This window comes from Miniopterus natalensis, chromosome 8 (genome assembly GCF_054644295.1).
Source record: "Miniopterus natalensis isolate mMinNat1 chromosome 8, mMinNat1.hap1, whole genome shotgun sequence".
NCBI lineage: Eukaryota > Metazoa > Chordata > Mammalia > Chiroptera > Miniopteridae > Miniopterus > Miniopterus natalensis.
The window spans coordinates 4,553,181-4,578,767 of NC_142088.1; the positions used below are offsets into that span (position 1 = coordinate 4,553,181).

The 25,587-nt window shown below is 49.2% G+C and overlaps 1 protein-coding gene across 1 annotated transcript in view; it reads right to left on the minus strand.

Annotated features, from left to right (window-relative positions):
- Positions 1-7,948: 7,948 nt before the first annotated feature.
- ARMC9 (armadillo repeat containing 9) overlaps positions 7,949-25,587 on the minus strand; it is a 68,800-nt gene continuing 51,161 nt past the window's right edge. The window contains exons 20-21 of the mRNA XM_087819518.1: positions 9,976-10,080; positions 7,949-8,171 (exon numbers count right to left, since the gene is read on the minus strand). Of these exons, the coding sequence (XP_087675644.1) occupies positions 8,052-8,171; positions 9,976-10,080 (225 nt within the window). The 3' untranslated portion in view covers positions 7,949-8,051. The remainder of the gene's footprint in view (positions 8,172-9,975; positions 10,081-25,587) is intronic.

Sequence of the window (25,587 nt, forward strand, 5' to 3'; positions counted from 1 at the left end):
CTACCTGCTGAGGTCTCTCATTCTCAGTCCCCCACTCCACAAGGGCGCCCAGCTGGAGAAACCTGACCAGCGGGGTCTTGGGCATTTCCAGTCCCAGAGCTCACCTACAGTCACAGAGCAGAGGCGGCCCAGGTAAGGGAGGTGGGTGCCCAGGTCCCCAGCCAGTCAGGTGTTGGGCTGGAGGAGACCAGATGCCCAGCCCCCCAGGTCCCCTGCCCCCATCAGCCCCAGGCTCTGGCTCACTGTGTCACCTTTTGCGCCCTCTACCCAGTAGATATCTAGGACTGGTGCCCACTGCAGTCTAGGCCCAAAGTCCTTCCTGCTCAGCCCCTCAATTCTGCTGCCTGAGGGAAAGGGCTCTAGCCCCCCCCCTTCCTCTGACTTTCTCCACTGTGGGTGCCACCTGCTAGGCCTCTGCCTATTCTCGGCAGCAGCGGGAGCTCAGGGTGCTCCCCTGGCCTCTAAGACTCAGCAGAAATTCCTGCTTCTGTGGGGTTTCCATTAGTGGGAGCCTGCGGGAGGGGGGAGGCCTGAGTACCGGGAGGGCCAGCAGGCCGGTTTCTCCAACCTCTCTCACTGTGAGGGGGACCATCTGCAGGGGGTGGGGTGGCTTCAGGCCTGGGGTCCCGGAATGCCGCCCTCCCACGGCCTTGCCCCGCTCCCGAGGGCCACTGCTGAAGGAAGGAGCTGCTGATCAGCCCCGACCCTGGCTGAGGTGTGGGCCTGCTCACTGGGGCTCTCTGTGGGCACATTGATGGAAGTACTTGCCTAGTTTATGAAAACGTGGGCACAGGAGGCCTGACCGGTCACCAAGGCACAGTGCCCCTAATTCAGACTCCAGGGGTGTCGTCCCGTTTCCTCGTGCAGGAGGGTGGCTTCTCAGAGCACTCAGCCTGCTCGGCTCCACGTGGTGGGAGGAAGCGGTGGGCCAGCTGGGGCCTGGCGCTCGGGAGATGGGCTGCAGCTGGGGCCCCTCTCCCTGAGGTCTCCCCGGGTCTGAGGGAAGGGGCCTGTGATCATGGAAAAGGTCCTCTCTAGATTCTAAAGACCTGAGCGACCCACTGAGGGCCAGTCTGTGTTCCTTTGGTGCAGAGGAAAACACTTTTCCCCTGCCTGGGGGGGGCTTCAGTTTCTGCTTTAGGAAGCTGACATCTGAGCCAAACCATTTCACTGACTGCATTCCCCACCTTTCTCCCCTCCACCCCACCTTCTCCAAACGGCTGGGACACTGGCCTCAAGCCACCCTAAATCACACAACCCCCAAACCTGTTCACCTAACAGTCCCTCGGGCAGGCGGTTTATGAGTTTTCCCTCCTCCTGGTCTGACAACTGGTAACTCTCAGGTGGCAGGTCCCTTCTGCTGTGAGGTTATCAGGCAGGGTGGCTGCATTCCCGAGTATCCATCTGGGTATCAACCTCGGCATCTCTCCTCAGGCCTCAGAGAAATGCTCCCTCTTCCACCGTCAGAGACCGGGCCTTGAGGAGCCTTCTCAGGACACCTCCCACCCTATCTGTTTTTTTCTCTGCTGCCTGAGGCCTGGGGCACCTCCCTTGGCTGGCTGGGGGCTGCCGAGGGGGCAGGTGAGGCTCTCCCTGCTGTCCTCCTGGCAGCCACTCCCCTGGCTTGGAGTCCCTGGAGGCTGGGAGAGAGCTCAGTGGACTTCTGTTCTGGAAGCTCCTGAGGGTGCTCTTTCCTGCGCTGGGCTGCAAAGCCAAGAAAAGCACGTCCTGGGCCAGCCCCTGGGGACTTGTTTACTTGTGCAGCCTGGGAACCCTCTAAGCAGCCCCTGATGCACCGTACTTATAACCTGGGGTGCAGTGGGGAGTGCTTTGGCTCCAGCACGGGGAAGCGCAGGCTGGGGGCCCTGTGGTCAATGAGACATGGAATTCCACACTGGAGCACGGAGACAAGCTGAAAAAGCATTTGTGTTTTTCTGAAATTCAAATTCTACTTGGTGTCCTGTATTTTTATTTGCTAAATCCGGCAGCCCCAGAGGTACGGTTCTTTCCTCCGAGTTGCCCCAGAGGCCTTCAGGTCTGAATCCCTCTGCCTACCCTCGGGGCAGGAACTATCCTAATTCCCAGCTGCAGCCTTGAGCTGAGCCTGGGGGGGGGGGGGCCACCCCCATCCTGTAGACCTTCAGGGGAAGTGACAGGAGAAGGCTCCACCCCACGACACTGCCCAGCTCTCCTCAGGACGGTGACTCGGACCCCTTCTTCTCTGGCCCCACCTCCCTTCTTCTCTTTCTACAGCCCAAGGGGTCCATATCCAGCACTGCTGTGAAGTCTGGATTTGCTCCCTTAACCCTTTCAGTTTTTAAAAAAATCTCTCTAGTACCTTTGCAATGTGGACTCTGCTTTATCTTAAATATAAAAGTCTTTCCATGGTCTCCTCCAACCTGCAGCAAGGGCACAGCTCTGACTTCCCAATACCTCTCTTTTGACCCAAACAAGGAATCTGTTTCTGGTATGAAACCCAAAGGGTGGCTTTATCTGCTGGACATTCTCTACTGAGGGCTGGGTCTGGAACTAGAACTTCAATGTCTCTGATCCATTCTTCGACGGACAACGGGCCGGCTTGTCTGTGCTCTCTGCTCAGTGGGCTTATAAGGAGGAATGAAGCTGAGCTCTCCCGAGACCCTGTATGGTTCTGGTTCAGTCACCAGATAGTGGTCACCCTTCCCTCCGCTGTAGGCCACTCTGCAGAGGTCTCCCCAGTCCCTCGGCCAGCGAGAGCTGGGAGCTGCTGGAGGGCAGCCTGTGTGCCCCCAAGGCTTCTGGGAGAAAGTACTGGGTTCCTCTCTGTGATCCATTTCAGACAGGGCAGGGCAATTTAGCTCCAGGGCCAGTGACAAGGCCGGTGATGCCGATATTCAAGACAGTCTTGATGTTGGGGAACTGAGAGTAACCTTCCTCGGGCCACATCTTGGCTTTTCCTCTTGGGAACATTTCCTTCTGGCACTGTGGGGCCCAGCCCTTTGCTGAAAAAGAATTCACTTTCTCGCCCTGGCCGGTTTCTCAGTGGTTAGAGCAGTAAGACTACAGACTAAAGGATCCCGGGTTCAATTACGGTCAAGGGCATGTACCTGGGTTGCAGGCTTGATTCCCGCCCCGGTCGGGGCGTGTGCGGGAGGCAACCAATTGATGTTTCTCTCTCTCCCTTTCCCTCTCTCTGAAAAGCAACTTAGAAAAAATATCCTTGGGTGAAGATTAAAAACCACCACTTTCTGGCCTTACACTGCTGATCACGCAGTGAGGGTCCCGCAGGTTCCTGTCAGTTCCACCTTAGTGCTGACTGACACACAGGCGTGGAGGCGGCCTCCTGAGCGCACGACCGCAGGTCATGCTGGAGGGAGGCCGGATCTGGGGTGAGGCCAGGAGGCCAGGCTCAGCAGGGAGCCGTGTGTGCCAGGGGACCTGTGGGAGCGGCTGGGCGAAGCCGGGATGGGACGGGCACAAGGTGAGCGAGAACAGAGGTGGAAGAAAGAGCTGGAGAAGCAGGACTGCGCGCGGGAAGGGTCGGGGGAAGCCAGGTGAGGCTCCGGGCAGGGAAGGGACGACGCGGAAGGCAGTGGGATCGGGACGCCGCCTAGCCCGCCGCCCTCCCTCTCCTTGCCCACCGGCAGGGCGCTTGCATCGCTGAGCCTGGCCACAGCCCGCAGTCTCCGCACAGCATCCCAAGCACGGAAGCCGAAGCCTGTCGGCCACCTTTCCTCACGTAGAGGCTGGGTGACAGGAGGAAGAGATGGCGGCAGCGAGGCCAGCTGGGGCAGGGACATTGGTCCTGGGGCGGCTGGGGCGGCTGAGCCTGCACAAGCCTGAGAGAGGTAGAAGGACAGACTGTAGACCAGAAGCGGAGGGGATCTAGGGAAACCATTAACCCGAGGCTTGGATTCTCCCAGGGAAGAACTTGTGTTAAAAGGATTTTTGAAAGTCTTCACCTGAGGATATTCTTTCTGTTGCTATTCAGAGTATGAAAGGGAGAGAGAGAAACATCGACGTGAGAGACACTTCGGTTGGCTGTGTCCCAACTGGGGCTGAGCCTGCAACAGAGGTATGTGCCGTCGGCCAGAATCGAACCCGGGACTTTTCAGTCTGTGGGCTGATGTTCCAACCACTGAGCCAAGCCGGCCAGGGCAAGTAAGAGGATTTTAAAGGGGAAGTAAAGGTGCTGGCCCGAGGCTGGGGGCAGCCTGGCAGGGCGGGTGGGCAGAGGTTGCTATGACTGGTCTCTGGCAGGTGGAGGGCAAAGGGGTCAGTGTTGCTGAGTCCGCCGAGGCGGGAAGGGAGTTGGGCAGACGGGGAGTCCTGAGAAAACAGGAGCAGGCAGAGGATGGGACACGTGGACTGTGGTCTCCGGTCAGAGCGGGCCAACAGGTGCGCCTGCAGCAGGGCTTGGGACGCACAGCTGCTCTGGCCCCAGGTCGCCCATCTGGAGGGGCTGGTGAGCAGCGGCTGCCTCCGCAGGCAGAGGCCTGGCGCCTGCTGGTGATCGTCAAGCTGAGTCCCTGGTGGATGCCCACTGTCTTCATCTGAGGAGTCAGAATTTGCCAGGGCCTCCAACTGGTCTTGAAAATAACAATAACGCCCACATCACCAACATCAGCTGTCACTCAGCCCTCTGTCCACGACGACCTCCGATGCTGCCACCTGGCAGGCAACAGCATGACAGAGCCAGGGCCACGCTCACAGCCAGTGCGAGACAGAGGGCCACCCTGCTGGTCATTCTGATAAAAGCAGGATGTAACTGATAAATAAGTTACCCCAAAGGCAACTTTTTGGAGGTTCCGGCCTATGGAACTTGAAACCATTTTAAACTCAATGGCACTAGGTTAAATTGGCAAAAACTGTTAGACCACCTAAAATCTCCGCCCTGGCAGCAGAAACCTTTGATAAGTTGAACCAATTACCTTTTAGTGAAGGTGTATTAGTGTTTGCAGCTCTAATAAAACATGTAAAGATGACCAAAGCTGGCGGAGCCTCTCGAACTGCTCACACAGGAGACCCTCCCCGAGTCCCCAGCAGCCTTCTTTCTCCGAGCCCTGGGGCTGGCTGGCCCGCTGCTCCGAACGCGGCCTTGGGAGCGTCTGGCCCCAGCTGCGAGCAGAGGGAACCGCTCTCAGGTGTTTCTCATGCCGGAGTCTGACCGGTTCCTCTGCTGTTTTTCCCGTCTGAATGGAGATTAGGGTCTTATCTGGCTCACATCCTTTTAATTTCCTCTTGAAAATTAAAGAAAATACTTTGTACGCTTCTGATGCAACCCATATGTATTTTTTTTGGCATCTGAAAAATACTTTTTAGAAGTCAGCAGCCCCCGGCTGCCCCCGCACGCTGCCCGGGCTATTGCACGAAGTCGACACGCGAGGCTCCGAAGCACCGGGCTCGCCTGCCTTGCACACTGGAAGGTGGGCCCTCGGGGGGGACGGGAGGCAGCCATTTCTGGCTCGCCGGGACGTCTGGGGGGAGACGGGATGGTCTTCCAGCCTGGAGGGTAAAATGAAAAGGAGCAATCAGCACAGAGAGCCAGGAGGAAGCTGACTGCTGACCACTTGTAGCACTGCAAACAAATACAGAGAGTGGAAGTGCCTGAAATTCTTTTGTTCAACTGCTACTAGATATTAAACCCTTTTAAGGGTATTGGCAGGAACTAGGAAGTGCTCTTACCTTGCTCATGTTAACTCTCAAAAATTTAGTGATTCGAGGCTTAGTATCTTTCTAAGACACTGTTCTATCTTTTGGCTTTGAGTGACATGGGGCATGACATTTCAACCAATTTAAGGCATAAATTTTCTGGGGTTTTTTCCTCCAAGAATGAAGCAGATAAGCCAAGGGATGCATCCAATCAGAAAAGACATGACATGTCATGCTGGCCACTGCAAAGGGAGTCAAGCAGACACAGGACTCTGCCTAGATGGAGAAAATACCGTCAGGGGAGGGTTAACCACCATTTCGTAGGGCCCACTCCTAGGACAGGTGGGCACGTGCTTGCTATGATGTGTTTATCATGAAAAATTAGGGAACTATATAGAATTTAATTAAAAATGTACCTTTATTGATTTAGAGAGAGGAATAGAGGGAGAGAAAGACAGAAACATCAATGATGAAAGTCACTGATTGGCTGCCTCCTGCATGTCCCCTACTGGGGGTTAAGCCCACGATCTGAGCATGTGCCCTGACCAGGAATCGAACAGCGATCTCCTGGATCCTAGGCCGATGCTCAACCGCAATCCATGCTGACCAGCCTATCGAATCTAATTTTTAAAAATGACGATTCCATGTCCTCTTTCCCATGTCAAACAAAATGTATTTTATTACTTCCTGTTACTTCCTCCATTCAAAAATGTATTACATGGGATGGAAGGAAAAAGATATGATGTTTATATACTGGATTTACCAGTAGTTGACACTTGGCTATATTCTGGATCACAAAACCCCCTCAGATATAAATGACATTTTGTGGACAATTAGGGAATCTTGGTATACTATATAATATTATTAAATTGATATTACCTTTCTTAGGTGTGGTAATATGGTTAAGTACAGGATATTCTAATTCTTAGGAGATGTGTGTTGAAAGTCTGCAACCTTTTTTCAAACAGTTCAGTAAAACATTATATACATGTATATTATGCACATAGAAGGAGAGCAAGAGTGTGCAAAGCTGGCAAAATGTTAACAGCTGGAAGCTCTTCACTGCAATATTCTTTCAACTCTTCTATAGGCTAAAAAATATTGGTTTAGGTTTAAGAGAAAAAGGCATGATGTTTGTATATTACTAATTAAAAATAAAAACCCTGAAATATGAAGCACATGAGGATTAGTTTTGAAATAAAATCAAACAGATCTCAGAGTACTGATCCATGGCATGGGCCTTGATATTATAGGTCAGGTCCCAGACAGGCAACAGAACTCGGCAAGATCCAGTGCTGGGGGCTCCGGCGTCCCCAGCGTCTGTGCAGGGAGCTCCACGAGAGCAGGCACTTTCTGTGTTTTGTTCGTTGCCATAGCTCCAGCATCATTACAAATTCCTATGGAGTAGCCCAGCTGGCGTGGCTCATGGTTGAGTATGGACCTATGATCCAGGAGATCGAGGTTCGATTCTGGGCACATGCCAGGGTTGCAGGCTCGATCCCCAGTAGGGGTCCTGCAGGAGGCAGTCGATCAATGACTCGTCATTGATGTTTCTCTCCCCCCCCAACCCTGAAATCAATAAAGATATATTTTTTAAAAATTACTATGGAGTAAAACTGGAAAGAGCTATATTGCATAGCTATAGGGGATTTCTAAGTAAAATACGGCATATTCACTTGAAATATTTTATGGCCCTTATGTGTTGATGAATAGATGTAGGGTTTTCTTTGCCTGCTCTCTCTAATTCACTGTTTGCGCCTGTTTCTCGCTAGCATTCTCTCTCTAGACAGGAAAAGAGGCTGCCCAGACCACAGGCAATGCTTCTCTCTTGCCCACACTGGACTGCCCAGCCTGGGGCTCCCCCAGACCCCACTGGGGTCTGTCTAGGCCCTTGGTTCACCAGGGAGACCAGAGGCTCTGGGTAACCAGACTAAAGTGCTGTTTATGTAAAAGAAAGGCTACAAAGAATGAATAAAGCTTGGAGGCTAAAAATGCTTATAGTTGCTTTAAAAAGTCATCTAAATATAAGTTGATTCGGTGTCTTATCCTGTGACACTGCATCTCAACAAAGAGCCCTGTGCTATAGTGAGAGGCTGCGGCAAAGAAACAACGAATGTCCTTCCTGGAGACCTACTGTTCCTCCGGTCCTTTCCTTTGAAATCACACTGGCCCACATCAGCTCCGCCTGCAGAAAGGCGGGAAGAGGCCTGGAGATGCTGAAATCCAACCACTTCACTTCTGGGAAGAAGAGGCCTGGGGGGTGGGGACACTCAACCTCCTTAAAAAATCCCCAGAAGATAAACAATAAAGGGATAAATGCTTTCAATAGGAACATTTTATTTTGAAATTTTATATACATATACCTGACATTGCAGTTAATTAAAACAGAGCTTAAGAAAATAGATTTCTTTAGCCCGAACTTACACCGGGTACCCGTTCCTGTGGCCGCCGGGAGTGACGGGCCTGCGCAGGGGCTCGTGGCCGCCCCGCTCCACGCCGGCCGGCCCCTTCCGCCTCGTCTTCCCCGTGTTGGTCATGATCTGGCGGAAGGAAGAGGAGCGGGCTGGAGGAGGCATACTGAGAGCTGGCCTAGAGGCACAACTTACTATGTTTAATAAACAATCTATAGCAATACGAGGCCGAGGCTTTGCAGATACATGAGGATGGATAGTGCCACAGATTATTCAAATTTCCCCCATAGGTTTGCATATTACACCATTTAGCAGTACAAATTTTAAAAAATCAAACATGGAAAAAAGGAGACAAAAACAGTTGATACAGTAACATCACATCTCTGGAGAAGACCGACTTTTGAAAGTAAGAAGGGGAAAAAGATGGACACATTTTGGTTTCGTGAAAAATTAACATTTCTGCCCTGGCCGGTGTGGCTAAGGGGTTGGAGTGTCGGCCTGCGCACCGAAGGGCTGCGGGTTCGATTCTCGGTCAAGGGCACATACCTGGGTTGCAGGTTTGATCCCTGGCCCCAGTTGGGGCACATGTGGGAGGCAAACAATTGATGTGTTTTTGAGTATGGATGAATCACTTAAAGAAATATGACATATTTATTATATAGCAGTATGAATTCTTGTAAGAAATTACAGGTACCTAATTTATCTATCATCTATCTATCTATCTATCTATCTATCTATCTATCTATCTATCATCTATCTATCTATCTATCTATCTATCTATCTATCTATCTATCTATCTATCATCATCTATCTATCATCATCTATCCATCCATCCATCATCCATCCATCCACACAGAAAATAATCTGGAAGCTGAAGCAGACACTGCTAGCTGTCTACCCAATATTCATTCTCTGTTGACCAACAGTACTGATTTTTTTGGGCACAAAATGTGTCTACTTAAAAATACTCACCTTCTCAGACTCCCTTGAAGGGGAGCCATGCGGCCCAGTTCTGACCAGTAAAAATTATGTGGAGGTCACCAGATGGAGCTTCGGGAAAGGCACTGTAGAAGGTGGATTTGGCTGGCCTACATGTTTGACCTTCTCCCCAACTTTATCATGAATTTGTGCCAGGAGCTGCACCCAGCATCTCATGACCAAGAGACTCAAGCATGTGGATGCAGGGCTGATGCTTGGGGACGGAACTACCACGGAGCTGATGGAACTAAAGCTTCTAGGATCCAGAGGGGGCCCTAACAATGTGCTTTTGTATGGTCATATGTTTTTGTCAAATTTGCAGAAGGATATTTTATTATTTATTATTTTTAAAAATATATCTTTATTGATTTCAGAGAGAGGAGGGGAGAGGGAGAGAGCACGTCAATGATGAGTCATCATTGATCAGCTGCCTCCTGCATGCCTCTGACTGGGGATAGAGCCTGCAACCCAGGCATGTGCCCTGACCAGGAATCAAACCCTGATCTCCTGGATCCTAGGTCGATGATCAACCGCTGAACCATGCCCAGCTGGGTGAAGGATATTTTAACTGCAATCACTTAATACTACTGTTTTCTTCTACTCAGACTTCCCTTCTAACACATAAGGTGCACAAAAATTAAGAAGCTGGACAAGTAGGTGCTTACTACTAAGGATGGGCAGACCTTCAGGTATTATGAAGGTCTCTGGGGTGTGCCCTTTAGTTATATTCTAATCCCTCTTCTGTTCATCCTCAGGTCTCCTTGAGACAGGCAGCTAGGGCCACCATGCACTTCAGGGCCACTGGAAGCAAGCTGGCTAACATGGAACTTCTCATAAACACAGTATCATAAGAGACCAGACCAAACCCTCATGTGTTATGGCAAACACTCAATTCATCAATGGTCCATCTCTCCTTTCTATTTCAGGACCGCCAAACCCTTCATGTGGTACTTACTCCCAAGTACTCCGTGGTCAGAAGTTTCTCGCCTGAGAGTTCTCCAAGCTGGGGCTGGATCAGCTCATCTTTGTCCAGATCAGCTTCCATGGTGTCATGGTCCTCCTGTTTCAAAGGAGACATGGGGTGAATGCTCTGGACACCTTGCCACAAGCTCCCAGAGGGGTGAGTCCCCCAGCAGGCACCTGCCACGAAATGCAAAGGCCTTAGCCCAACCACAGCTATGAATGGGTCTGTATTTCCAAGGGTCTCAGGAGCAGGCTGCCCTCTGCTCACATCTCTTCATGAGAAGCACGGCAGAATGCCAGCCCACCTCTTTAGGAAGTGGGGTACCTGCTGAACACACCCATGGCCACAGCTGGGAAGGGGTTCAATGAGATGCTCACGGTCCTGAATGTACCATGTTAACGTCCAGGTTGTGGTGTTACACTATAGTTTTGCAAGCTGTTACTATTGGATGGAACTGGGTACAGGGTACATAGGATTGTTCTGTATTATTTCTAACAATTGCATGTGAATATACAGTTATCTCAAAATAGAAGTTCCAACTGTAAAAAGAGAAGAGTTAAAAACAAAACAACAGCATCTATGAGATGTTATATGCCTATTTATAATCAAAGCCAGCTGAGTGATGTTCAGGGTAATCGGGGCCCTGTGGTCCTTTCCCACCCCCGGCCAGGACTTCGGAGATCACACTGTCCTTTGCGGGTTAAATAATAAAGATCAGTAGGAAATCGACCAGAGCTTCGTCTGGTGTCTGACAGAGGTACTGACTAAGGAAGGACTGTGTCCATCTGAACTCAGGCGCTGGCCTGCTGTGGAAGTGGGAAAGGGAGCTGGGTGGGCCCTGGAGGAAGCTGGCAGCCCAGTCTGGGGGTGGAGGGGGTGCCCCAGGCCATTAGGCCCTGGTGACCATGGTCCTTAAGATCATCTAACCAATCCTTCCCCTGATTCCTTGTCGTCCACTCAACACCCTGTAATTTGGCTCCTCTAAACCTGCCAACAGGAAGAGAAAGCTCTATTCTGCAAACATGAGTACCCTGTTTTATTTTCAAACTAATTTCCAGTCATTCTGGATGCCCCAGTCTTTTGTGGATTTGATTCATCTGAGTCAGTTTTCAAGGGATCTGAAGGCTCAGATTCCCGGGAGGACTGCTTCTGGGTAGGGCTGTGGGGGATGGCGGGGGGTGGGTGCAGGCCTGTCTCTCTAGGCTCATTTTAGGACACAGATAGCGCCATCTGCCATCACTGGACAGTGTCACCCAAGACAAATGGTCTTAAGGAAAGGGGATTTGACTTCTAGGTGGTCCCCAAAGGCAGACCAGAACCCGCAGGCCCAGGCCATCCCAGAGCCTTTCTGACAGGCGGCCTGTCTCACTGGGGGCAGGGGCCGCATGGACTCTCACCAGCGCACATCGGAGAGCATTTATGTGGCGCCTCTGATAGAACCATCAGGAGCCCTCCTTCCACTTCCATAGCACCTTCCATCTTAACTCTCACGATGACTCTCTGGATTCTTCCATTATTTTGTCTGACATGGAAACCGAGCCCAAGACAAGTGACAAGTCCATGGTGACAGCCTGGCCTGGGGGCACCCTCTTTCTGCCCAGATCTTTCTGGCTCGCCCCCCTTGGGGCCCTGTAGAGGCCTGTTTCTGAGGAGGCCCAGGCAGACTCGCGGGGTTTTCCGAGGCCTAAGGGTCCCCAGTGCCTAGCTGAGGTTGAGCTCAAGGCAGACAGCACAGAGAGGAGGCCGCAGCAGCATTCTGGAGTCCACGGTCTCACCCGCTGCTCTCTTCCCATCCCGTCTAATCAGAGAATCCAGGCCGGTCCTCCCTGGAACACTGGTTCATGGTCAATCTAACCCCCAGTCCTGGCTCATTCACCACAGCCAGGGCAGCTGCCTTCTCCTGCTGCGGCTTCACCTGAGCAGGCAGCTCAGCCAAGTGCTAGCTACGCACCATCCTGAATTTCCACTTAGGGACCCTCAGGTCAGTGCTGGGACAGCCAGGTAAGATTTATACTGCGGCCTTGGTGCAGAGTTCAGTTTACTAAATTATCAACACCTCAGTGATCAAATAGTGTGTGTAGTGTATGATTATTTCAGGAAAATGACAGCCCCTTGTGAACAAAAGCAGTGGCTCTGTGGTCAGAGTGAGTGGCAGGTGCTCTGGGCAGTGGGGTCGTATTTCAGCCCTTTTCCAGGGAGTGAAGCCGTGGCGGCACCCATTGGAAATGGGTATATGAATCACGATTTCACAGAGGCATTGGTGACCTGCCACTTCCTTGCCAGGATGGAATCTGAAACGCTAGGAAACAAAGCAAACGTCTACATGCCATTTCAATGGGAAATAAATGGTCACTGGCTAACCTCAGTCCAGGCTGGCAAAAGTACTTCTTTAGCCTGGACGACAAATACATGTGCAAGACAGTCTCTGCAGGTCAGCCTATCCACATACAAACTGGTGACCACAGTGGGGGCTTGGTTTAGTAACCTGTTCAAAAATAAGTTAGTACGAGATTCACCAAAATACTTTTTAAATTTTGTATTTTAGTTAAAACAGTTGGAAATTTTTTTCATTAAAAGAACTATATAGTTAAGATTTTTAGTAATTAATAGGCCTTTCCTAAAATGTCCAAAAATACAGGATGAGTTCTGCACTTGGTCCCTAATGTATCCGACCCTTTACTGAGAGCGGACTCCCACTGCAGCTCAGTGTTAAGTGTAAGGCTAGGGAAAGGACCAGGTGCCAGAGCCGTCCACTCATGACTGTTTTTGGGGAATTTGCTGGCTTTGCCACCGCTTTTCTACTGGCAAAGCACAGGCAAATACATTGGTGCTTTTAAGACTATCATGTTAATGTCAGATGCATAAATGTAAGAAAACGGATGTGAAAGTCACTCTTCAGTGGATGGTTCCTGGTTAAGACGGTTTCATCCTGAGGCTCTACCTTGGAAGCCGCAGTCCTTGTCAGTGCCTAGGTTTCTCCATCCCGCCAATGAGGTCGTCTTGCTGACTCCTTTAAAATCATGGCTTACTGATGGAGAAAATGTGCTAAGTTCTCTGATTTTGAAAGTCCGTACGCTGTATAGATATAAGCAAGTCACTGTCATCGTTTTCCTAAGAAACACTAATATCAGCAAAAAGGACATGGAGGCCTCGTCCAGGCTCCCGAGACGCAAGGAGCGGCGGTAAACTGAGCTGGGCCAGCGGGGCTGGAAAGTGCAATTTAACAAAGACACGCAAGAGCCGAATTCAATCCTATTCAATCCGCTTCCAGCGACCCGGGCGGCGGAGGCGCGAGGTGTGGCGGCGGGAGGTGTGAGCAGAGAGCGGCTGAGAACCCGGCCCGCTGACGGCAGCGCTCTGGCCAAGGGGATTGGAACAATGGGGGATGTGCAGGAACCTTCTGTGGTGGGAACGCCGGGGACACAGTGGGCGACACTTCCCGTGAGCACTCTGCCTGGCAGAGGCGGCGCCCTTGGTCCTCGCTCCGCAGCTTCGGCGGGAAGGAGCTTACGCCTCCCTCAAGGGTGGGCAGCCCCGGCGATGCCCCCGGTGCCCCAGGCCCGGGCAGGCGTGAAACCCCCGCCACTCGCTAACTTTTCCCAGCTCTTGAGTTCCAAGCTAAACATATTTGGCAACCCACTTAGTGAAGGAAGTAGGTGAGGGATACGGAACAAATGCCTCCTTAGGGTGGGGTTTTAAATGCCACTGTGGGAAGGAATTTTACTAAAATTACTGGCCTTTATGCGCTCCGGCAGGAGTCAGATTACAGAAGGCAAAGCTTGGGGGTAACCGATTACTTCAAGAAACGAAGAACCCTCGCAGAAAAGGCACCCGAGGTGACACGAACTGAGGTGTTCTAATGCGAGGCTTCCCCACGGCAGCTCGGTGACCTTATGACACAAGATGCTTAACTGGAGGCTTTAGATACATAATACTCCAGACAAACCAGATTCTAAGCAATTGGCCTGAAAATAAAACTAAGGTTAACCACTAAATGCATTTGAAAACTCAGATTCTTACAGATATAACGCAGAGAGCAGAATGTATTCAAGTGGTTTTATATATGACAAGTAAAAGTATCAAGTGTGTTTTCCACTTAAAATAATTATAAGACTGCTACCAACAGTTTAAATTTGAGACACCTTAGAACATGGAACCGTAAACCTCACTCTTTGTAAAAATCAGGGGAAACGCTCCGCACGGGAGAGGAAGGGTGGACAAGGGACTGGGCAGGCGGCACAGTGAACGTTTCCCTGCGGAACGGACCGTGTCCCTTTCGCATCTTTCTGGGAGTGTGGGCCCAGGCCTGCAGACGGAACAGGTCCCGAGTCCTTGAGGACACGCAGTGATGCTGAGACGTTGTTCCAGACAGCAACCTCTCCATTCACAAAACACATCAGGGTGGCAATGGCTGGTCTACCCACCAGCCCAGCTCCGGAAATAACCACAGGATAGAAACCAGAAAAACCCCAAGACCTTTACTTCTTTGGCTCTTCTACCCCATGGCTTTAGCTGCTTAATTTGCCTGCTCAAATGTTTTCTGAAGTTTAAGTGAAAACAGCAAGATATGCGGTGATAATGGCAAAATGCTCTGTGAAAAGCCAAGCTTATTAAAATACGTAAGACACAGACTCGGAGACCTGGAGGCTCAGCAGGACCGGAGTCAGGGACAGCAGCAAGCTCTGGTGGGAGGGAGGGAGGGAGGAAGCAGCCTCACAGCGGCGTCCGGACACCATGCATTTCAAGGGCAAGAGGACTTGTGGTCGCTTCAAACAGGGGTCATGGAAGAAGAGACTCGGGGACTAGGTGTGCCCCCCAACCCTGAGTGAGGAGGGGTGGGGCTAGCTAACAGGAAACCTCCAACCAGAACTGCAAACCCACCCCTGACACATGAAGGTGTTTTCTTATGTCGGCAAGGACGTCATGAGGAAAAACAATTAATTAGTAAACCATGCACGTTCTGGAACGTCTGGATGAACCTCACTGTCCTCAGAGTCTGGATGAAGGAGATTTGAACAGTAAGAATTGGCTAATTTCTCAAGCTCCTGGGCGTAGGAGGGTAATAGGGGAGAGCAGGGACCTGAATTTGGTTTTTCAGGAAAAACCTCACAGGTCGGCTGTCACCAGACGTCTGCCCTGGGAGCAGCCTCCCTCTGCTCCTTTACCCACAGAGGGTGTCCGACTTCTCTTCTCCCCGATCTCCATCCCCAGATCCAGCCTGACTCCCCGCCAGCCTCGGCTCCAGCTCTGGACAGCAGCACCAGGGGCCTCTGCCCCAGCACACCTCGGCCTGCATCTGCCTAGTCCGCCCCCAGGTTGTGATGATGATGTTAAAACTCAAGGCTGACACACATGCTTCTTTCATGACAACCGCCTGATGAGTGGGTACAGAGAGGCTCCTATGCTGGGCCCTATCTGTTCCCTGTCACCTTGGACTTAGGAGGGCACAGACACATGACCAGATGCACTGTTCTTCAGGGCACACACGCCACCATTTGACATATTATATTTCTACTGGCTTATTTGTTTGAGGTCTGCTTTCTCCTGATAGAATATCTATTTTGCTTATTGCTATGTCCCCAGGGCCCAAAATAGTGCCTGAAGTTTCCAGCAGCAGGAACATGAGGGGCCAGGCAAGTTCCCTCTACAGAAATCAAGCGTGACAGATTCCTTAAAAACAATCACTTCAGGACACTGGAATCTGACCAATGGCGAGAACAGCTTGAGAAGTGTCTGCTCACCGGGGCAGAGCTACTGAAATTGGGCAAGAATGGTGCATTCATGGTCCCTGTGCCTGGGCAAGTTCCCAGCTATTTTAGGCAGGAAAACCCACAGCTGTACCAGCTGAAGGTGCGGACTTGGTAGAGGACAAGCAGCAGAGCAGCTAGAAACGGGGGGGGGGGGGGGGGGGGGGGCTCTGGAAGCAAGACAGCCATGGGAGGACTGTGATGATAAACCCCCTGCACCCGGGACAGGCTGCTAAAGTACAGAGAACCCCAGGGAGCCCCAAGGAAATGAAAAGCTTGGGGAAACTTGCAGATTTCCTGCACTTTTCAAAGTATTCCTCAGCCTCCACATGGTTCAAGTGGCAGAGGTGGGAACCTTACTGGCCTGAGGAATGTAAACAATCTCTGCCCAGATCTCTTGACAGTAAAACTATGTGGGGAGCCCTGAAGGGCGGGGAGATGAAAAGCAGAGACACCCAGTTGCCTACCACAGCGGAGAGAGTTTCACAGACAGAGCTCAGGCAAGCTAACTGCGTGCTAAAACAGAACAGCACCACTCAGCAGACCACAACAAACCCAGGATCGCTACGACATAGTCCACGATGCCTGCTTTTCAAACCAAGGCATCATTAGACATAGCCAAGAAACATGGAAAAATAAAGCAGCCAGTAGAACCAGCTTTGAGTGGGCCCAGATGTTGGTTTTAGGAGACAAGCACCTATTATCAAAATGTTCAAAGAATTACAGAGAAACGTGCTCAAGGGTTAACGGAAAATACACTAAAAATTAGTGAAAAACAGGAAATGTCAACTGGGAAATGGATACCATGAAAAGGAACCAAATGGGGATTCGAGAGCTGAGAATAAAATAGCTGAAATGAAACTTTAGTGGATTTTGCTCAGCAGCGAACAGGAGACCCCAGAAGCATCAGCTAACCAGAAGATGGATCAACAGGCAGTAACAGGCTCAAAGGCCAGGCTAGAGAAACACTGAAGAGAGGGAAGCCAGCCTCAGAGCTGCTGCACAGCAGCGAGTATTCTAAAGTGTGCCACAGGGCAGGAAAATACTTGAATAAAGAATGGATGAACACTTCCAAATCTGGTGAAAAACTGTAACTTACAGACCCAAGAAGCTCAATGAACCCTAAAAAGGATAAATACAAAGAAAGCCACACCTAGGCACATCAAATTGCTGGCAGCCAAAACTGTATCTTAAAGAGAATTTTAAGTAACAAGAGAAAGACAACTCATCACATACAGGGAAACAATGATAAGTGACAAACAACGGCTAGATTCTCCTCAGAAGCAGCTGGCGCCGGAAGACAACAGAGTGACACATCCAAAGGGTTAGAGAAAACCTGTTGACCAGGAAGTCTAACTGCAGTGAAGGTGTCCTTCAAAAACGGTGAGACAGAGACAGCTCCAGATTTTAAAAAGCGAGAGACTCTGTTGTTAACAGAACTGAAAGACCAGAAGTGCTAAAGGTGGTGCTTCGGGCGAAAGGGAAATGACCTCAGATGGTAGCTTCACACAGGAAGAAATGGAGAGCAGGGGATTGGTAAACACGTGTGCGGATACACAGGTATATTCTTTTCTCAAATTTCTTTAAGACATATCACTTTTTTTTTTTTTTTTAATTTAGAGAAGTTTATTGATTTTTAGAAGGAGAGGAAGGGAGAAGAGAAAAACACTGGCTGCCTCCTGCATGCCCCCTACTGGGGATCGAGCCTGCAACCCGGGCACGTGTCCTGACTGGTAATTGAACCAGTGACATCTGGGTGCATGGGATGACACCCAACCAAAGGACCCACACTGGCCAGGGCAAGACATATCACTGTTTAAAGCAAAAACTTATAACACGGGCTTGATAATAAATATAAATGCAGCACTAATGGCAACAAGAGCACAAAAGAGGAATAGAAATGGAGCCACACTGGTGCAAAGTTCTTCTGTTTTACTGGAAACAGCTCTGTATTAACTTGAAGTGGATTGTGATAAGTAAAAACTGCATATTGTAATCCCTAGAACCAACTTAAAAAAAAAAAGGCAAATACTGCTAAAAAGATGAGTAATTAAAATGATGTATTAAAAATATCTGTTTAATACAAAAGAAGGCAGAAGGAACAGAGGAAAAAATGCATGAGATAAACAGAAATCAGATGGCAAATAGCAGAATTAAACCCAACCACACAAATTATTACACTAAATATTTATGTCACACCATACACAAAAATTAACTAAGAATGATCCTAGATCTAAATTAAGAGCTAAAGCAACAGAACTCTTAAGAGAGGAACATGGAGCGAGTCTCTGCAATGTTGACTTAGGCCAGTGGCCATCGACTGGGGATGACTTTGCCTCCCTGGAACGTTTAGCAATGTCTGGAAACATTTTGGTTATCGTGACTCTGGGGTGGGGCAGATAATATTGGCGTCTCCTGGGTGGGGGCCAGGGATGCTGTTAAACACCCTACAGTGTACAGACAGCCCCACCACAAAGAATTATCCAGCCAAAATGGCAACAGTGCCAAAGTGGATAACTCTGGGTAGGGCTAGGGGAATGCACTTAGGTATAAGGATTTATCAAACAGGTCAAAATTAGGAATATATATGCCTCACTACCAAAAAGCACTATTATTCTAAAAATCTGTGATGATAGGAAAAAGCCATGCACTGCTTTGGTATTTGTAAAAAGTTAGATAAGAAAAGGTTTACTGTAGAGCACTGGTCGACCATTTCTGCATCTGCTTCCATGGAAACAGATGCTGGACAATAAGGTGTGTAAATGCCTGAGAATCACCAGGTGTCCCCGAGGCCTCACCTTGTTTTGGGCCGTCCGACGTCTGTTCCCATAGAAACCGCAGTGGAAATGGGGGCAGTGGCCGTGAGTCAGCCTGTTGGGCAGCTCAACACAGCCAGGGTCTGAGAGTGCAGGAGCCGTGCTACAGAAATTAATGAATTTAGAACCAGGAAAAAGGCAAAAGCTTTAATTGGGAACACTGTTTTTTTATGGACATGGTTAAATAATGGAAAGGCCCAACAAGTGATGCAGACATAAGACAGACGGTTCTTTGCCAATTAGGTAATGGAATTAAAAGTGTGTCCGCCCCATGCCAAGCAAGCTGACCACGGCGGGGCCAGCAGAGCAGAGCGGTTCCGGGAGAGCAGCTCACCCGTGGCTCTCTGCACCCGGACCAGCTTTGGGTGGGTCAGCACCTCGCAGGTTATGTATGAAGGTGGCCAAAGGGAAAGGAGGCGTGGCCCAAGCTCTCAGCAATGGCAAGGGCACCCGAGGGAGGCCTGCTCAGACACTGGCTGGTTCCGGGTCCCACCATCTTCTGTTCCAGCCAGGGGACGATATGTACCCTCCTCACAAAATCAAGTTTCGCCCTACACAGTCACGTGTCCACCCCAAGGCCGTGTTCCCCACCTGCTACAGGCATCGCCATCCTCCCAACTCTCTGGGGTCCAAGGTTCCAGCCTCCAGTGCTAAGGACAGGCCTGCCAGTTACCCATTCCTGCAGGGTTTCCCTCCAGGAGCCACTGCGGAGTATCTCCCTGCCCTGGCCACCGGCAGCATCACTCTCCCGGGAGCGCGCTGTGGGAGGGCAGGCACGCAACTCGGACCCCTGCCTGGGTCTGAACCTCAGTTCCCCCAATTACTGCCCCTGTGACAAGTTTCTGAACCTCTCTAAATTTTGGTTTCTCATCCAAAAATAAGGCAAAAAATAGAACCCACTCAACAAAAGTGCCATGAGGAATAAAAGGAGGGGAGCTCATTAAGCTCTGGCCCTGGGGTGCACACAGCAAGCACTGCCAGGTGTTCCTAAGCTTCCCCGGTCTTCAGTTAAGTTGAACACCGACACCAGATGAATCTTCTGAAGGCACAGCCCTGTTGGAATTCCTCCCGGGCTCACAAATACTCAGTGTCCTCCATTTTCTGCAGTTTGGCTCCAGGTCACCTTTCCAACCTTGTCTCCCCCGGCTCCATTCTGCACGCCCCAAGCCGGGGCCAAGGTGAACCATCCTGGGTTGGTGTCAGGCCTGTGCTCCCAGCTCATGGCGTTCCTCAGCTGGGACGCCCACCCTCTCTGCCATTGAGATCTGGGAACTAATAACTCTAACACTCTCTAATTTGCTAAGTTTTTAAATAAAAATCCCTTTTGAGAGACTTTGGCCTTTATCGGTTGGGGTGAGCATGAAGGGGATCAGTGTGAATCTGTGGTCAGATGACTAGCATGAGGATGGCAGGGTGTCCCAGCCCTGGAACCCAGCGGCAGCAATGACAGGAGGAAGGAGGCAGGAAAATCACAGGGAGGGCCTGAGACCTTGTGAGGTCCCTGAGCTTTAGGCCGGCAGAGTCTGTTTCAGGGAGAAGAGGGAGGTGAGGCTGAGCGTTGGGCAGGCCAGGCTGGGAGCCTCGTGAATGAATCCTGTCTTTCATTTCCTCTATTCTGATGCTCTGACAGCTGGGCCTTCCTGACCCTGGGAAGACCACCTTTCCCAGGACTAGCCAATTCCTTGAGATAGTAAACAACTCACTGGGGAGCACACCTTTCAAATGCAAACCAACCAACCCAGAGCCCACACCCAACCACCCCACCCAAACACCCGGCTCACACTCAGGGCATTACCCACCTGCCCTAATCACCCCAGGGACATGGGTCTACCCAGAGCCCACGGAAACTATTCAGACTAGTCCAACCTAAACCAGCTCACCCTGTCTGGCCCACTCCTTACTGCAGAAACCACAGTAATGGCTGTTGGCTACCTTGCCCTCTCTTTCTGTCTCCCAACCGACTCTGGTGCTTCCCTGTGCAGCCCCTGGGACATGGCGTGCCCGCCCCTCCGGGAACTGTAACAAACTAGCTCTTCAAAGCCAATGGTCTTCTGATGGGTTAGCCTTACTGACCCTCGCATTTTCGGTTAATACACTGTATTTCACAACACCTGGGGCCACGCCTTATCTGGTGCTCTCTCTGGCACCCGCGCTTTCACCAGAGCCAGAGCACAGAGGGGTGCTGGGTGCAGGGACACCTTAGTGTGGTTCTCTGCAGCCAGGCCCCGTGGGCCTGAACCTGCGACAGTATCAGTGTATAATCACCGTGACAGCAATGGGAGCTAACATTCACCAAGGGCGGCAATGTCCCAGGAGCTGGGCCAAGTGCTTTGATGTTAATTATCCTCAGTGAAGCCAGATTCAGTCCTACTGCCTGAGCTGCCCTTTCTTTGCATACTGTGCCCATGCAGGGCCTGGTACTGGTAAATGCACCCAGAGAGAGCATCATACTAAGTTTTACCTTGAAAAGTACTGACATGGAATTTTTTAAAGGAACAAGACCCGGCCCCGGCCGGGTGGCTCAGTTGGCTGAAGCATCGTTTTGTCCACCAAAAGGCTGCAGGTTCAATTCCCGGTCAGGGCACATACCTAGGTTGTGGGTTTGACCCCTGGCCAGGGAGCATATGGGAGGCAACTGATCGATGTTTCTCTCACATGGATGTTTCTCTCTCTCTCTCTCTCCTTTCCTTTCTCTCTTAAAAAAACAAAACAAAACAAAACAACCACATCCTTGGTAAGAATTAAAAAGAAAAAGAACAAGACCCAGCTTTAGGAAATGTGGTTAAGACAAAAGAAAACGTCCAGGCCTCCTGTGTCATAGTCAACGAGTCACATGAGAGGGTCACTGGGCCTGAGTCTTCCGCAGCCACCTGGCGGGTCAATGGCAGACCCACCCACCAGCTGTCCTCCTCGTACCTGACCAGCTTCCCTTCCTCAGAAATGCACATAAGCCACTGGGCCAGGTGGAAGGGGTGGAGGCAGGAGAACTGATCAGACAAAATAAAGTAAAACTAATTCCAGCCACTAGAAAAGATGAAAAATCATCATATCTATTTTATAAAGAGAAAATTTTGATACCCAAACTCATAAACATTGTATACAACAAAAGTGTAAACCAATGGTTCTCAAAGTGTGGTCTGGGAGACTTTGGGGGCCTCAAGACTCATTCAGGGGGGTTATAAAGTCTAAACTATGTTCACAATAATATATTATTACATATCAGATATAATAGATGTATATATTTTATATAATTATACAACATAAAATAATACATAACTATTTTGATGTAATAAGACCTGTCTTTTTCACTCTTATCTAATGAGGTTGTCTAAAGGCTGCGTGAACAGCGACGCCACAACTTGGATCGCTAATGTAGTGTATGCCTGAGTATCCCTGTATTTTCTAGATTTTCATAGCTGAGTTTGTTCTCAATAATTCTACTGTGCTTTTCCTGTCTATCTTTAGTCATATCTACTATTACTGATATGCTTCATTATCACCCAATAAATCCTCATTTTGAAATCTTGAAGTTTTCCTTTCTCCTGCAGAAACAGGCTAGAAGTACACTTATTGCTTTATTTTGCAATGGTAGTTTAAAAAAATATATCTTTATTGATTTCAGAGAGAGGAAGGGAGAAGGGGAGAGAGAGAGAAACATCAATGATGAGAGTCATTGATCGGCTGCCTGCTGCACGCCCCCCACTGGGGATCAAGCCCGCAACCCGGGCATGTGCCCTGACCCGGAACTGAACCGTGATCTCCTGGATCCTAGGCTGACACTCAACTGCTGAGCCACACGGCCGGGCTGCAATGGTATATTTAAAATTTAAAAAAAGTTTCTAAGTTTTAAAAATTTCTCTAAAACTACTATTTAAAAATTTAAGACTCATTCATTCTAAAATAAAAGATAAAGGATATAAGAAAATTTGTTCATAATACCTTTTTCTTATGTTTTTAAGGACAGATCACTGGCTTAAAAAGGGAGAGCAGAGGACTTGCTTTCTTAACCTAGAGCTGCACACTGATGGGAAAATGCTGAAAAAAAGGAAACGAACTTATCAGAAAGCTCTCTGATTCATGGAAGGGAGGAATCTAGTCCGAGGGCAAAACTGCAAATAAAAGACAGAAATATGGACACTATCTTTCCCTGTTTAAGAGATGTCAATAATTTACCCTACTGTGTCTTATGTAACAGAACACAACTGAATAGTATCATAGGCCAGTTAAGATGAGGTATAATTTTGAGACCAATTAGTAAGAGTTTAAAGAGAAAGGATTTGAATATTTTAAACACAAATGTATTTTTTCTTAAAAAGTCAAAAACTGAAAATGTTACAAGTTTTCAAACTAGATTTAAAAGCCATGGAAGTTGCATGATGGGTATCCAAGGAAATCTCTGTATTATTTTTTTTCTATAAAACTAAAATTATTCCCCTCTTACAAAAAAATGTTTAAAAAACAAAGCCACTGAAGAACCTTGAAGGGTAAGATATTGCACTGCCATGGTTGGAGAAACACACAGTAGCCTCGTACAGCTCACACCACTGACTGCCTGCTGGATGGAAAGTTAGAAAATTATAGTGTGCTCCTTTCCACTAAAACAGTAGCTTGTTGAATAAAGACTAAGCTGCAAACATAAATGCCGAGTTAAGGTGTCATCTGCAGAAGTACGGCTGGACCTGCTATTTGCCTTGCATTTACCCAGTGCCAACAGTAACTCTGGGCCAAGGATCTTCTTTGGGAATGCTTGGCAACCAAACACGAGTGGTGCTGCTGAGATACTAACGCACTGAACACACTGACTGACGTTCACGGTTTATCCTGGAGCAACTGTCCCGGCATCTGCACTGATGGTGCAAAAGCAATGAAGGGGAGACCTCTGGTGCCTGAGCGTCTATTAGGCGATGCTACCAAACCGTGGTATAGTCGCTGTGTTCCCACTGCCACCAGGCACACAGACAGACACGCGATAGATAAAGATGACAGACAGGTAGATGACAAGAAGGTGACAGTTTCATCTGACAGAGTCCTTGATGAAATAGCAGGAATTAATGTTACTCAATTGTGACTCTTGTGGCCCATCTGTGTAACAATGGGACGCAAATGATGGTTTTCTTGAGGAAAAGCACTTGTGAGATTATTGGAGTTGCCGGCTGAACAAAGCACTTTTTTCTTGGAATGCCATTTTAGTGTGAAAGAATGACAGACAAGCTGGTTATTCAGACCTGGGTGTGTGGCAGATATTTTCTTAAAAATTAATGAGGTGAGCCTGTCACTTCAAGGAAACCACCTGACGGTATCTACTGTGAGCTTGCTAGCTTCCCCAAACCCAAAGACTTTCTATAGAGACCAGGGGTGATAGTAACTAATACAGTTTATTTTATTTTATTTTTTTTTAAATCCTCACCGGAGGATATTTTTGCTATTGCTTTTCAGGGAGAGTGGAAGGGAGAGAGAGAGAAACATCGATGTGAGATACACACATTGATTGGTTGCCTCCCACACGCCCCACAGGGATCAAGCCTGCAACTGAGGTAGGTGCCCTTGGCTAGAATTGAACCCAGGACCCTTTAGTCTGAGGGCTGACACTCTAACCATTGAGCCAAACGGGCTGGGGCAGTAACTAATGCAATTTGGGGGGATGTTTTATAATGAAATATGGCAACATTTAGAAGAACTGAAAAACTGAAAAACCATTATTTTCTGAATGATCAATGCATAAAAGTACAGAATCACGCATGGGTAAAAGAGCTACTCAAAGTGCAAAACAGGCAAAACGCCAGCTGGAATTATGAAGTGAGACTTCCGAAAATCCATTCCTCCATAAAAGCAAGGCGAACACTGGCAAAAATTATCAAAATCAGTTTCTTTAGAACTCTGGAAATTAACCAGAGGATTGAGACAATCTGGGGAGCATTTACTCAAGAAAAAAATGGCTAGCTCTCAGGAAGAGCACAAATGGGGCATTAAAACTTTCCCTACTCCTCTCACTCTCTCCCCTGCTCTTTGAAAACCACTGGTCCTGCAATCAAAGCAAAAACCAGCAGCCAGTCAGTCACTGGAGGTGGCACCCAGAAGGCCCCATTCCCAGAGAACTGTCATATTCGACCTGCCTAACAATTCCCCGGAAACCTTCTCATGACGCTTGTCTTTACTGACCTGAGGGCTGGCTCAGTGATAAGGAAACATGAGTCATTTGAAGCCAGAACATTGGAATCAGGACTCCTTTGGGAACATGTAATGCAAATTTAATATAAAAATAAATTGTATTAAATAATACAATAAAAGCGCTGGATGAGATGTGTTTGAACCCTTAAATTGTAGTTGTCACATGTCCATTTTCCTGTGTGTCCTTCCAAGCTTATCTAATGATGGTTTTATTTCCTGGGGGGTTTAAAGGGTCTGGATCTTGTGGACCACGCGACGATAAGAAACAATTTAGGAAATAATGAAAACACCTGCCCAGGTGCCATCCTCTCTCCCTCCTCCTGCCGTGAACGCTCAGCCTCTCCCTCTACTGGACCTTCCATCAGCATTTTAACCTGCTCAGGTCCCCCTCAAATTAAAGCAAAACAAAAATGCCCCGTTTAGCTACCATCCAACCTTCTCCTGCTCACAGCCAGATCTGTGGAAAGAGCTAATGTACTTGTTGCTCCATTCTCTCACCTCCCACTGTTCCCCCGCCACCCAGTTCGGCTTTTGCCCACCAGTCTACGACAGCGCTCAGCAATTGACCTCCGGCACGGGCCCCTCGTGCCTCACTTCTCACCCCATCGAATCTAAGCCCCGCGGCCAGGCCTCTCTTCGCCTCTCACCCACACACCTCCTCCCACCCCGCCCAGGGTCAACAAAGAGGGTGTCACGCCCGTACCTTTCTGCTGCGCGGGTACATAAGCACATACATAGTTCGTAAGGATGTGTGTTTACATGTTTACTTTTGTCTGACATAGAATCATACTGTGCACATTACTTTGCAATTTCCTTTTTCCATTTGACATTATGTCCTGGACAGTCTACAAGGCTGTCTACCTTTGAATGCT